This window comes from Engystomops pustulosus, chromosome 3, assembly GCF_040894005.1.
Source record: "Engystomops pustulosus chromosome 3, aEngPut4.maternal, whole genome shotgun sequence".
NCBI classification, from domain to species: domain Eukaryota; kingdom Metazoa; phylum Chordata; class Amphibia; order Anura; family Leptodactylidae; genus Engystomops; species Engystomops pustulosus.
This window is the reverse complement of record NC_092413.1, coordinates 152,492,963-152,507,873: the sequence shown is the minus strand read 5'-3', so window position 1 is coordinate 152,507,873 and position 14,911 is coordinate 152,492,963. Positions and strand designations below refer to the sequence as shown.

The 14,911-nt window shown below is 39.6% G+C and overlaps 1 protein-coding gene across 5 annotated transcripts in view; it reads right to left on the bottom strand.

Annotated features, from left to right (window-relative positions):
• LOC140122114 (uncharacterized) overlaps positions 1-14,911 on the bottom strand; it is a 141,500-nt gene that overhangs the window by 89,628 nt on the left and 36,961 nt on the right. For all 5 annotated transcript variants that reach the window (XM_072142595.1, XM_072142596.1, XM_072142597.1 and 2 more), the window contains exons 19-34: positions 13,742-14,019; positions 12,889-13,487; positions 12,214-12,805; positions 11,928-12,127; positions 11,499-11,688; positions 11,194-11,334; positions 9,828-10,084; positions 9,640-9,724; positions 9,363-9,434; positions 3,334-3,575; positions 2,649-2,932; positions 2,195-2,472; positions 1,361-1,959; positions 703-1,270; positions 341-540; positions 50-239 (exon numbers count right to left, since the gene is read on the bottom strand). In XM_072142595.1, the coding sequence (XP_071998696.1) occupies positions 50-239; positions 341-540; positions 703-1,270; positions 1,361-1,959; positions 2,195-2,472; positions 2,649-2,932; positions 3,334-3,575; positions 9,363-9,434; positions 9,640-9,724; positions 9,828-10,084; positions 11,194-11,334; positions 11,499-11,688; positions 11,928-12,127; positions 12,214-12,805; positions 12,889-13,487; positions 13,742-14,019 (4,775 nt within the window). The remainder of the gene's footprint in view (positions 1-49; positions 240-340; positions 541-702; positions 1,271-1,360; positions 1,960-2,194; positions 2,473-2,648; positions 2,933-3,333; positions 3,576-9,362; positions 9,435-9,639; positions 9,725-9,827; positions 10,085-11,193; positions 11,335-11,498; positions 11,689-11,927; positions 12,128-12,213; positions 12,806-12,888; positions 13,488-13,741; positions 14,020-14,911) is intronic.

The window sequence follows — 14,911 nt, the reverse complement described above, 5'->3', positions numbered from 1 at the left end:
AATTTGATTATATAAAGTTCTACAGGAAATAACCCTTAGATAAAGTTACCTGGTGTAGGTGGGAGCTTGGTTGTGGTTGTAGTAGTTGTAGTAGTGATCTTGGGAACACAGGTCTTCACTCCATTCAGGACCTGGCATACCTCATTAGGGGGACAAGTCTGAGCAACACAATTCACAAGGTTGTTCCCTTCACAAGTGCAGAGACTTACACATTCCCCTGACCAGAAAACTTCATTTTTCTGAAGGAGTGTCAATAAACGATATATATTATAAAACAGTCACTCTACAAAATTGTAAGCAGGACAAGTTTTCTAACTTACATAAAAAGTATATTACTGACCTGATAGTACTTTCCCTCATAATAGCACCCACAGTCGCTGACATTAACACAAGTGCTTCCACTCAGTACAAAGCCCGGATCACACTCACAGCCATCAGTACACGGCTTATTGCAGTTGTTTGGTGCATTCTGATCCACGCATGTGGCTGGACAAGCGCTGGTACATGGATTATAGTGACTGTTTCCAGGACATGGGATAGCTGAGAAATTGAAAGAAATTACATTTAAAATATTTTTTTTTATATTTAAGCCTCTCTCTGTCTATCCAACCATATTTTTATCAATCATTGTATTTATATTTAAGTATTATACTGTTTAAACAATCAGATTCTAGTTTTGAAAGCTAAAAAATAAATACATACGGCAAAAAGAAGAGTTTCGCCAAACAATGATGACACCAGCTCTTTGACAGGCATCAGCATAAGCCTCTAATGCTTTACATAAGGTGCCATCTCCAAGGACACACAGATCATACACACAGCTGTCCAGGAAGCGGTCAGGATTGATTACTGAGTGGCACTCCTTGAATGGTCCATCTTTATCTTTCAACAAGCCACAAAAAGCATCACTTCCATATAATTCCTCATTTTCAGGTGAACATGGAGGTGGCGGTGGTGGTGGAGGAACATCTGGTTGACATAATGGATCATCATCTTCCACCTTCCAGCTTTCTCCCAGCTGATTTGAGTTCTGTGCCAACTGGCCATTAGGCATAAAGAAGTCATCCCTTGGGTCATTATTAAGGTTTCCACACATTCCACATGTCTGATTATAGTAAGTGGTTGGTACTTTCACATCAACTGTATGATCAGTGTCATAGGAAACTGTGAGGTGGAAATCAGTCTCCAAAATAACATATCTACCACTTCTTGTAACCACTAGGGATCCATTCACCAGGTTTACAGGCAGATTTGTCCAGATGCCATTTACCTTAAAGGAAAAGTACATTCAGTTTTGTTAGAATAAAATCAAGGTAAGTAAGCAATAACAAGATAATTTAGAGGTTTCTTTATCACTTACCAATACTCTACTGGGTTCATTTTTCACAATTGTTATTTTATAGTCATACACTTCAACCATGACTCTCTGTATCCAAGAAACTGTTGGATTCCCACGGTGTTCATTCTTTCCTTCTATATTGAAATATGGAAGGGAAGTAATATTGCTGCAGAGCTTGGAGATGGTGTAGGTACATATTCCCATGAAGTGATGAGCATTTTTATCAAAGGTGTTGTAATGTGGATCCCCATAAACGACACAGTTACCAAAGGAAAGATCGTGACAGCCAGGTTTTCCATTTTCTATACCACAATATTTTCCATCCGGACATGAAGCAGATTCACAGATTAAACTGCCTCCTGCTGAGGGACATCTGCATTTCTTTGTACATGTGTCATCTGTCCAGAATTCTGAGTCTACAGGGTAATGTTTCCCATCTTCCCAGCAACCACACTGGCTACTTGGGACACACCTTTTGTCATAGAGGACATAGCCTGGATCACAAAAGCAACCCTCAGTGCATGGAAGAGAACATCTGGATGGCGAAGCTGGATTGACACACGTAGATGGACAGGCAGTGTCACAGAGCTCATAGTGGCTGTTTTCTGGACACTTTAGGGCTGTAAAAAATATAGGTGATGAATAAATGTAAATAGTGAATAGAAAGAAGCAAACAGATGCACCTATAGTCAAGCTTATTTATTGCTGTACACAGTACCGCCTTTATTCTAGTATGACTCTACAAGACCATTTTTGTTCCCTTTTTTTATACAGTGACTTTTAAGAAAGCTTAACAATATAAATTTAGAGTATGTAATCAATCAATCAATCAATTTAAACATTATTGGCACTTACGACAGAAAGTTTCATTTCTCCAAGGGCTTATCTGGATTCCATGTGATTGACAAGCTTGTACGTAAGACTGAAGGCTGTCACATAGGATCCCGGGATCCAGATTCAATTCACACAAGTCATATGCACAATTGTTGAAATATACCAGAGGATCTACCACACCATGACAATTCTTGAAGGGACCGTTCTTATCCGTGATAATTCCACAGAAGCTGTTACTGGCAATTGTATCTTTCTCATCATCTGTACAATTAGGATTTATTTCTGGTCCGGTTGTGCATCTTATAGAAAAAGATTGTGTCATTAGGAATTTATTTTAACTATAAGCAATAAAATTCTACAATAAAAGTACCACAACATCATCTAGACCTAAACAATTAATCAACAGAGACTAAAGTTTAAAGTAACAATAAATATAGAAAATAAACATGTAAAACTACAAAAATTAATTCCTAACCTCGTGTCATTGTCAACTTGCCAACTGTTACCAAGGCTGTTGGAGTCTGGCTCCAATTCTCCATCTGGATTTAGGAAGTCATCTGTTTTATTTCCATTGAAATTACCACAGAGTCCACACACTTTATCTGCATATTCATGTGGAATAGTTACCACCACCCTATGGTTGCCATCAAATCTCACATGGAGTCCGAATGCTGTTGTGACCAGAACATCATGTCCACTCAGGAATATGTTTATACCCGGTTCTAGTGTTTTTGGTAAGTTCACAATGTTTCCATCTACCTGTATTGTTTTAAATAAGCAAAGAAAATGTAAGTCTAAATATTATAATCTCAAAAAAAGATTTATTTTATTAACATTGAAGTCCCTCTGCAAGATCTTTACAGTTTTTGGTCAATGGGGCTTAGTTTTTTCTGAAGAGATCTGCTCTAATTTTCTTTGTATCGATGTAATGTATATACTTTCTTTAATTTTCTTTACATTGATTCCCTATAAAGCATGATATATCTGAAGGCATTTGAATTTATTATCATTCTTTTTATTGCTTATTAGCAGTCTTCTCAGCTATTCACCACCCAGTGATCAGTCTTTATATACTTTTATCATGCACACGGCTGCATAAATTCCTGAAGACCTTTTAGGATGTTTGGTAATCCCCAAACCGTTTACATCTAGAATCTTACCATGACAACTCTGTTTTTCTCCAGTGTGATCCTGTATCCATGGACATCTATATTCACATACTTGACATAGGACACTCTAGTATTTCCTCCTCTATACTCATTAGCTGCTTCCACATTGAAATCAACCAGGTGTCCATCATGTTCACAGAGCTTGGATAAAGTGTAGGTACATGTACCCATAAAGTGATGAACCTGGTTATCAAAGGTGTAATAATGAGGATCTCCATTCACCTCACATGATCCTGTAAAAAATATATGAGGTTTTATTACATTTACTAGTTTATTGCAGGTAATTTTAAAGGTAAAATACAATTACTATGCTTCATCACATTTTATACTATCCTGCATATATTAATATTACATTACAATTATTCCAAAATCAAAAACATAGGGGTGAACCCTCTGTAGAGAAAAGCGCGGACATGGCCGCACACGGGGAAAGATAGAACATGCTCTATCTTTTTTCCCTGTGTACGGCAAAGAACAGTGCCACACATGTGTGGCAGCGTACTGCCAGGCCGCCATTGCCGTCTATGGGGACGTATATGCGGCCGCCTATTCATTCCCCCAGACGGCCATCTGAATGTACCCTAATTAGAATTATCATATCTAAATATTTTAGCACTATATAATAAAACTATATAACCACCTAGACTAAAACCTTAATGAGATTATTATTATGAACCGTCAGCATATTATTACTTGTTGTGTTAATACAATTCTGTTTGGCTTTGAACATCAAGCGCAAACCACTTGCATGAGACTTTTTAGGTGCAAGTGAAAACTGCAGCACAGTATCAGGGGGCCTGGCCTCCTGACCTACCACACTAAATATTGGAGCATGTGCACCATTATAAACACATTGGGGCAGATTTACTTACCCGGTCCATTCGCGATCCAGCGGCGCGGTCTCTGCGCTGGATTCGGGTCCGGCCGGGATTTATTAAGGTAGTTCCTCCGACGTCCACCAGGTGGCGCTGCTGCACTGAAGTTCCCCGGAACGCACTGGAATACACCGAGCCGGGCTGAGTGAAGGTAAGTGCGATCTCCGCAACACTTTTTTGGCGGCTTTTCCAAATCCGTCGGGTTTTCGTTCGGCCACGCCCCCCGATTTCCGTTGCGTGCATGCCACCGCCGATCCGCCACAATCTGATCGTGTGCGCCAAAATCCCGGGGCTATTCAGGGGAAATCGGCGCAAATCGGAAATATTCGGGTAACACGTCGGGAAAACGCGGATCGGGCCCTTAGTAAATGACCCCCAATGAGTGTGTATGAGTGTACAAATGCATGTATGTGTATATGCTGTATGTATGTATATGTTGTGTATATGCTGTTCACTGTAAGTGTTTATATGCTATATATAATACATAAAGGTATGTGTGTTTGCTGTATATGTGTATATATGCTTTATATACTGAATGTATGTTTGTATATGCTGTATGTGTATGATGTATAGTGTTTGTATATTGTATGCATGTATGATGTCTATTTACTGTATGTATATTTGCATGGGCGTAACTAGAAGAAGCTGGGCCCCATAGCAGATTTCTACATTGGGCCCCCCTTCCACCCCCAAAATATATACATATTTAGGCTGCATTCACATAAACGTGTGCGCGGCCGGCTATAGCGTGGCAGGCACATATCTGGCGCGCTGGAGAGGAGAAGAGGTGATCACGTCTCACCTCTCCCCTCTCCATAGAGAATAGAGCCACATAGCCATTCTTACAGCCATAGATACGCTCTCTTTCCTTTGTGGCCACAGCTCGAAACAGTGAGTACTCGTTGTGCTCACTGTACCGAGCCCAGGTGCTATAGACACATATGGGGGAAGTATATCCGGCAGCAAATTTGCAGCCAGATATACGACCCTCACACGTTCTTGTGAATGTACTCTTATACAGACATGTTTATACAATTAAACACATTTCTACACTCATATATACATACATTTATATACTTATATACACACACACATAAATTTCTACACTCATATACTCGCCCCTATATACATACAAGTATACACTTATACACACACATTTATGCACTGTTACACTATATATACAAACTCATAAAGTATATACACACATACTGTATATATACATCACACATACTGCATACACATTATATATATATATATATATATATATGAAACACACCGTATACACTGACCATATATACACATACATGCGGTATAAATACGCCATATACACACATGTGGCATATACATACAGAATATACACACATACAGCATATATACACACATACGGGAAATGCACACAGACATTCAGTATATAGAGCATATACATACATACCATATACACAGCATATACAAAAACACACACATCATATATGTGCATATATTTAAATGTGCACATATATATGTTTATATAAATATGTGTGTGTAGAAATACAGTAGATGCATATATACACATATACACAGTATGTACATATATATACACAGTATATACTCAAGGAAAATACAAACAGCACACACAATATACAATCACGAATACAGGCAGCACTACTCCAAGACGTTCAGTATTAGGTGAAAAAAATGTTCTTCTTTATTCCATGTTTGAAAAAGGCTCCTAGCGAGCCAAAAAGTCGCTGTACTTTGTTGTACTTTTTGAATATGGAATAAAAAAGAACATTTTTTTCACCTAATGCTGGACGTTTTTGAATGCTGCCTGTTTTCGTGATTATACACAGTATACACATATATACAATAATATACAATATATACAATAATACACAATATATGTATATATACAATAATACACAGTATATACACATATACACAATATATACACATATACACAATATATGCATATATACACAGATATACACATATACACAATATATGCATATATACACAGATATACATATATACACAGTATATGCATATATACACAGATATACATATATACACAGTATATACATATATACACAGATATACATATATACACAGTATATGCATATATACACAGATATACACATATACACAATATATGCATATATACACAGATATACATATATACACAGTATATGCATATATACAATAATACACAATATATACATATATACACAGTATATATACATATACATAGTATATGCATATATACACACAGATAAATACATGTATATACTTACCTTTTCGGATGTTTTGGGGCTGTATGGGTGGCCACCCAGCCGTGGCTTGAGACGGGTGTTCAGGTGGGTGTTCTGGCGGGTAGGTCGGTGATCGGACAGGTTCGTCTGCGGGCCGGGGGGGGGTTGACGGGTGCTTGTTCGCTGGCTCGCTCGCTCGCAGGCGTGGGGGGGGGGCTTGATGGGAGTCAGGCGGGTGCCGATTCTGCCGCGCGGGCGGCATTTGCTTGTTCGGCCGCGCGGGGGGGGGTGCGTGAGGGAGGGATTGGAGACGGGCGGCAGCTTGTTCGGCCACGCGGGGGATTGTGCGGGCGGGTTCTTGTTTGGTGAGTTGGACGGTTAATTGTTTTGCCGGGGGGAAGGGGGGGCGCTGTAGACTGGACGAGTGGAGAGGAGGGGCATCCGTCCGCTCTGTCAGCGGTCGGCTCCAGCATCCAGGGGGATGGGGGGAGGTCACTTGTGCCAGGGGGCGGTCGGTCATCTGTGCCAGGGGGCAGGCGGCCGGCTCACGGAGGCGGCGGGTTTAGGAGTGGACACAGAGGTAGGGGCCCGGGGACACAATCCGGCAGGCACCGACACTACAAGGACACACAGAGTCCCTGCATCCCCGGGCCCCTTAACCTCACGGGCCCCGTAGCAACCGCTACGGCTGCTTAGGTGGTTGTTACGCCACTGTACAGGGCCGGCTCCAGGATTCAGTGGGCCCCTGGGCGACAGAGCCTCAGTGGGCCCCTTAGCAGTAAACTCATGTGGCGGCATTGAAAAAATATAGAATTAAATTAATTAACCTCTTAGCGCTTTACACGTACATGTACACATTGTAACGAATCCTATGTAAAAATGGCATAGACTGCAATATAGTAGTATTGCAGTATATGGCAGGAGCGATCAGGCCATCCAGGGTTAAATTACCCTAGAGGGTCTAAAAAAACTAAATTCAATAAGATTCATCCCTCTTTCCCTACAACTGATAGACAATTAAATAAACAGTAAAAATTACATTAACAGGCATCACAGCTTCTCACCATTTTACACCATTTTACATCACATAAATTTATTTTATAAAAAGTAATCAAAAAGTTGCGGTCCTCAAAATGGTAGCAATGAAAACGTCAGCTCATCTCACAAAAAATTATACCACACACAGCTCTTACACCATAGTATGAAAAAGTTTTCATTTTTCGGAAATGTATTAAAATGCAACAAAACCTATATGGAAAAAACAGCCCACAATAACGTCAAACAAATGTGTTTTTTCGCCAATCTCCCCACATTTGGAATGTTTTCCAGCTTCCCAGTACACGGCAGGAATAATAAACAGCGTCACTGAGAAGTAAAGTTTGTTATGCAGAATAAAGCTCTCACACGGCTCTGTACAACGGGAAATGAAAACCTTAAAGATTTTAGAAGATGTGAAGCGAAAAATGAATGTAAAAACACCTCATCCTTAATGGGTTAATATACAGCCCCTCAATGTAATATACAGCTCCTCAGATTAATATACAGCCCCTCAATGTAATATACAGCCCCTCAATGTAATATACAGCTCCTCAGATTAATATACAGCCCCTCAATGTAATATACAGCCCCTCAATGTAATATACAGCTCCTCAGATTAATATACAGACCCTCAATGTAATATACAGACCCTCAATGTAATATACAGCTCCTCAGATTAATATACAGACCCTCAATGTAATATACAGCTCCTCAGATTAATATACAGCCCCTCAATGTAATATACAGCCCCTCAATGTAATATACAGCCCCTCAATGTAATATACAGCTCCTCAGATTAATATACAGCCCCTCAATGTAATATACAGCCCCTCAATGTAATATACAGCCCCTCAATGTAATATACAGCTCCTCAGATTAATGTACAGCCCCTCAATGTAATATACAGCCCCTCAATGTAATATACAGCCCCTCAATGTAATATACAGCTCCTCAGATTAATATACAGCCCCTCAATGTAATATACAGCTCCTTTTTACCTGTTACAGCCAGGCTCTATTAGTTAGGCACCATATAGTGGGCAGTAGAAAAATAATAAACTTTATCTCACCTCGTGCATGTCCAGGGCTCTATCCCGCGCTCCTCTTCTCTTCTCCTCTTCACCTCTTCAGGGGACGCGATCCTCAGGGCAGCGTCTTCTGTGCGGCAGCAGGGACGCTGGCGGCGTGAGGTCATGATGTCGCCGGCCAGCGTCCTGCACAGAGACGCTCTGCCTGTCACTTGATGAGTCCTCCGAGGGTCCCGCTTTCGGCGCCGCCTCCGCCACCCGCGCCAGCACTCCGGCTCTCAATTACATTGGCGGCACAAGGAAGCCGATGTAATTGAGTTATGTGATCGGGCCAGCGTGTGCCATGGGCCCCTCTGGAAGCTCTGGGGCCCCGGCACTTGCCCGGGTAAGCCGGGTGCTGGCGCCGGCCATGCCACTGTATATTTGTATATGCTATATGTATGTAGCAGGATGTAATGCAGTATCTTTTTATATGGATATATGGAAAAAGGATGACTCCAGCGTTGATGCATAAAATGAATGCAAAATTAAAATCTAACTTTTAATGAAAAACTTTAAAAACCATGTGCATGGGAAGAATGAAGAGCCATTGACCAGTTTCAAGCCAAGACTAAGGATTAGTTCCGAAACACTTCAATAGCTCTCCCTCCTCTATGTGCATGTATATCTACCGCTTTGCTGAGCTCACGCTATGTGAAAAACAATACTTTACTATAGTTTCTTATAAAACCAATGAAACAAAATATTGTGATTCACCTGTAAAGCCCTTGCCAGACTGCAATTCACAGAAAACTACAAGTGGGTGTCCTTATAAAGACACAAAGTAAATTAAATGCCATTTCTTTACTCTACCTGGTGGACCTAATGGCTGACTGGTAGTTGGTGGAGGAGAAGTTGTGGTAGTGGTGGTGGTAGTTGATGGTCCTGTGGAGAATAAGTTGACGTGTTATGAAATAAAAATAGATTAATATAAAATAAAGTATATACATATTTACTACATAAATCTCCTCCATACTTGTAACAATGTAAAATCTCTTAACTTTAGTTAGTGGTAAATGCATATACATGACACAAATTAAAGAAATATTAGGAAAGGAATTTTAATTAGTATTCTGACATCTATATTTACCTGTACAATAACCTGGCACAAGAGAGATGTCGTCAATAGCCACATCACTGCGGAAATCCTCCCCTCTAAAACCTTCAATAAAAATCTGTAAACACAATTTTATCAGTTCAAAATGTCGTAAAGATGATGACAATCTTGTATACAAAAAATGAAATAATAACTTATTATTTCAAATAACATCTCATTACCTTGATGATATCACTGTCTGGCAGGAAAATTTCTTCCAAACGCCATACATCTCCTTTATTGCCCATCACATCAAACATGACTTCCAAGCCATCTGGTCTTAATACAGAAACCCTCAACTGCATATAATCTGCAACTCCATACATGTGGTACCAGAAGCGCAAGCAGTGCTTTCCAGTGAAACAGTTTTCAGGGCTTTCCAACCGTGCAATATTTCCGTTATTTGAGAAACGTCCATCAATGTACACATAGTATCCATCTGAAAAATATATTATTATTATTTTGCTGTTTGCAATCAAATTAACATCATATGTTCATGCAAATAACACATTTATATATATCTGCTTGGATCTCTGACACAATGTATCTCACTGAGATATCAGATCTATTTTATATATACCATATATACTTGAGTATAAGCCAAGTTTTTCAGCAGAAAAAAATGTGCTGAAAAACTCAAACTCGGCTTAAACGCAAGATAAAAAAAGAAAGTCAATACTCACCTTTCTGATACTCCTGGCTGCCAGCAAACACAGTATGATGGCAGCAGACATCAAAGACTGTGCGCCGCAAAGTTGCACGGACCTGCCGGAAGTGAGAAGAGAAGACCTGTGGGGGTGCTAGAAAGGTGAGTATTGACTTTCTTTTTTATGTGCTGGGCATACTGCGGCTGGCTGGCTATATACTGTGGGTAGGCTGGCTAACTATTTACTGGGGGCAGGCTGGCTATATATTGGGAGCTGCCTGACTATATACTGAGGGCTAGCTATATAGTGGGGGCTAGATGACTACTACTAATACTGTGGCAGGGCATGGCTATATACTGGGGGATAGCAGGCTATATACTCGGGGACAGGGGGCTAGCTGGCTATGCACTAGGGGGCATGGGCTGGATGGCTTTATACTGGGGGGCTGGAAACTGGATAGCTTTATCCTGGGGTACAAGGGAATGGCTAGCTATATAGTGGGATTAGGGGGCTGGCTGATTATATACTGAGGGAGGGGGCTGAATAGCTATACACTGAGGGGCAGGGGGCTTGCTGGCTATATACTGGGGCTGGCTACATACATGGGGGAAGGGGGCTGAATAGTTATATACTGGGTGGAGGCTATGACAAATGCATTTCCCATCCAAGGTTTACTCAAGTCAATAGAATTTCTTAGTTTTTTGTGGAAAAATTAGGAGCCTTGGCTTATATTTGGGCCGGCTTATACTTAAGTATATATAGTATATAAATAAATATATTTTTATATTTATTTTTACATATATTTTTCTATTTTCTCTAAAAAAAAGTTTTAATATAATTTCCTAGAATGTTTGCAACAGTAATTATCAAGATAAATGTTAACTTAACATTATTTGCTTACTTCCAGTGGTGTGGTCATAAGAAGGTCCCGTAAGTGAAGATGGAGTAGGACCTCTCCAGCGTATCCAGTCCATATTATCATTCACTGATTGCTTCCAGTTACATAGATTAACATCAAAAGAACAATCCAAATCACAGGTATCTGAATAGAGAAGAAAACAACTTCTGTAAGCACTGGACGCAAAATGCAAATACGTGAGAATTATAAGTAAAGATGCCACTGTCCAGTATTATCACAATCTTCACCACAAGGATTTTTTTGAGGTTAGAATTAAAAGAAGGTAACAGGAAATAATTCTGAGATACCTGGTGTAGGTGGCAGTTTGGTTGTGGTTGTAGTAGTTGTAGTAGTGATCTTGGGAACACAGGTCTTCACTCCATTCAGGACCTGGCATACCTCATTAGGGGGACAAGTCTGAGCAACACAATTTACAAGGTTGTTCCCTTCACAAGTGCAGAGACTTACACATTCCCCTGTCCAGAAAACTTCATTTTTCTGCAGGATAAGAAATTGGAGTAAATAAATTCAGTAATATTTTAAATAAAAATTCTTTCAATAAATGGATACTTCTACTCAAAAAATGCCCTTTGGATTGTACAAGCCATTATATGAATATTTGACATACTAAAAAGTATTATATTAGTTTTACATACATATTTGGATGCAAATTATGGTCATTCACTGTACATTTCTGATGTTTGGGCTATTTTTGATTTGAAAAGTATATTACTGACCTGATAGTACTTTCCATCATAATAGCACCCACAGTCGCTGACATTAACACAAGTGCTTCCACTCAGTACAAAGCCCGGATCACACTCACAGCCATCAGTACACGGCTTATTGCAGTTGTTTGGTGCATTCTGATCCACGCATGTGGCTGGACAAGCACTGGTACATGGATTATAGTGACTGTTTCCAGGACATGGGATAGCTGAGAAAGATAAATTATACATTTCAGTTTGATAAAATGTTTAATGTAAGTCTTTCTCTTTTTTTAAAAGATGAAAGAATACATACGACAGAAAGAAGAGTTTCTCCAAACGATGGGAACACCTGCTCTTTGACAGGCATCAGCATAAGCCTCTATTGCTGAACATAAGGTCTCATCTCCAAGTACACACAGATCATACACACAGCTGTCAAAGAAGATGTCAGGATCAATTACTGAGTGGCACTCCTTGAATGGTCCATCTTTATTTCTTATCAAGCCACAAAAGGCATTACTTCCATAAAGTTCCTCATTTTCAAGTGAACATGGAGGTGGTGGTGGTGGTGGAGGAACATCCGGTTGACATAATGGATCATCATCTTCCGCCTTCCAGCTTTCTCCCAGCTGATTAGAGTTCTGTGCCAACTGCCCATTGGGCATCAAAAAGTCATCATGACGGATGCCATTGAAATTTCCACACATTCCACAGGTCATATTTTTGTAGTAAGTTGGCACCATCACAGATACTGTATGATCAGTATCGTAAGAGACTCTCAAGTAAAAATCGGTTTCTACCACAATATATCTACCGCTGCTTGAGACATGCACAGACTCTGAACTTGTGGATGAGTTCCCATTATTTATCAACACTACTGGTAGATTTGTCCAGATACCATTGACCTAAAAAAAATTAGACATCATTAGATCAAACCAGCTAAATTATTTTCATATATAAATATAAATTCTTCATATTGTAGACTTACCAAAACTCTACTGCGCTCATTTTTCTCAATTGTTATTTTATAGTTGTAAACCTCTACTGTGACACTTTTTATCCAAGACACTGTTGGGTTCCCCCGATGCTCGTTTTTAGCTTCAACATTAAAATAAGGCAGAGATTCAGTATAGTTGCATGTTTTGGCAAGGGTATAGGTACATATACCCATAAAGTGGTGTACTTCTTTATCAAAGGTGTTATAATGTGGGTCCCCATAGATTGTGCATTCACCATAAGTGACATCATAGCAGCCTGGAAGTCCATTTTCCACGCCACAGTATTTTCCAGATGGACATGAGGCAGAGTTACAGACTATCTTTCCTCCTGCTGAGGGACAGGTACATTTTGTAGCACATGAATCATCAGTCCAGAATTCAGAGCCTACAGGGTAATGTTTTCCATTTTCCCAACATCCACACTGGTCTCTTGGAACACACTTATCATGATAAAGGACGTATCCTGCATCACAAATACATCCTTCAGTACAGGGAAGGGAGCAGGAGGATGGTGTTGCTGGGTTGACACAAGTTGCTGGGCAAGCAGTGCTGCATTGCTCAAAGTGACTGTTTGGAGGGCACATCAAAGCTGTAAATAAGATGTAATGCTTTATTATATAGCAAATGTTTGCAGTATAGATTATATTGATCATATGGAGTTATTGCTATGTTTATTTTATCTTTATTTAATATCACATAACTTTGTAGGAGAATATTTCTTAACCTTTGTGTTATAAAGAAATGTAAATCACTTAAATTTAAAGGTATCAGGAACAACCCTCCTATTATTACAGAACGACATTGAAGTAAAGTTTCTAGCCCAAACAAAACAATTCTACATACGGCAAAAAGTTGAGTTTCTCCATGGAAGAACAGTTGCTCCAGCAGCTTGACAGGCATCTGTATATGCTTGAAGATGATAACAGAGAATCTCTGGGTCTAGATGAAGTTCACACATGTCATGGAAACAGTTCTCAAAGTATTTCCTAGGATCTACCAATGCAAAGCAATGTTGGAAAACACCATCAAAGGGAAGTATCATGCCGCAAGAGGCATTGCTCTGTATTATGCCGATTTCCTCAAGTGAACATAAAGGTCGAACATCAATGGCTGGTGAACAACTGGAGAGATAAAAAATGAATTTTTTTACAAATGATATGACATACACAACATTGTGCCCAGCAATTATATACAGTATATAACATAGAGGGCTTCATGTTTAAACATTCAAAAGTATAAAAAAAAATGCAACTTTTTTTTTTACATTAAATGTCAACTTTTTTGCACAGTATTGATATTAGATGCTCCTGGGTTTGTTCTGGTCGCTGACCTCTCCATTGCACCACATATTAATTGAAACCTCTAAAATGCTAATCGTTGCTCTGATTCCCTCTCTCGACTCGACTACTGTAACTCCCTACTAATCAGTCTTCCACTCACTAAACTATGTATAAGTCCCATGTGATGTATAAAGCGCTACAAAATATAATGGCACTATATAGATTGAGATTATAATTATTAGTTAGGATGTCCTCATAGCCAAGAAATCTGCTTTATGAACATAAAAAGCAAACAGTTTTTTTCAATCAGGTAACATTTATTTTAATTGACATAATAAATGCAGATAAGAAAACAGCATACGTATCATTGCCAACACCACTATGAACTTATAAAAATACAATACCCACCCCTACCCCCAGACTCCTACCACACCTCCCCCTCATCCCCTGGCCTGCTGTTCCCTATATCCATTCCACATTTCCATTGCCCTTGAGTTCTGTCCCCAATAAGAACAATAAAATCTATTACACTCCCCACACTCTCAGCACACTCTCTCGCAACACCGGTTTCAGAACTAACAAACCTCTCTGCAGTTCTTTCATTGCTAGTCCCTGAGATTCCACCCATTTAGACCAATGCTTTTCAAATTTTTTAAGGCTCCCTCTTATGTGGTATACTTTTCTGTCCATCCAGATGGTCCTATTAGTACCACTTCTCCCATCCCCAGCGGAT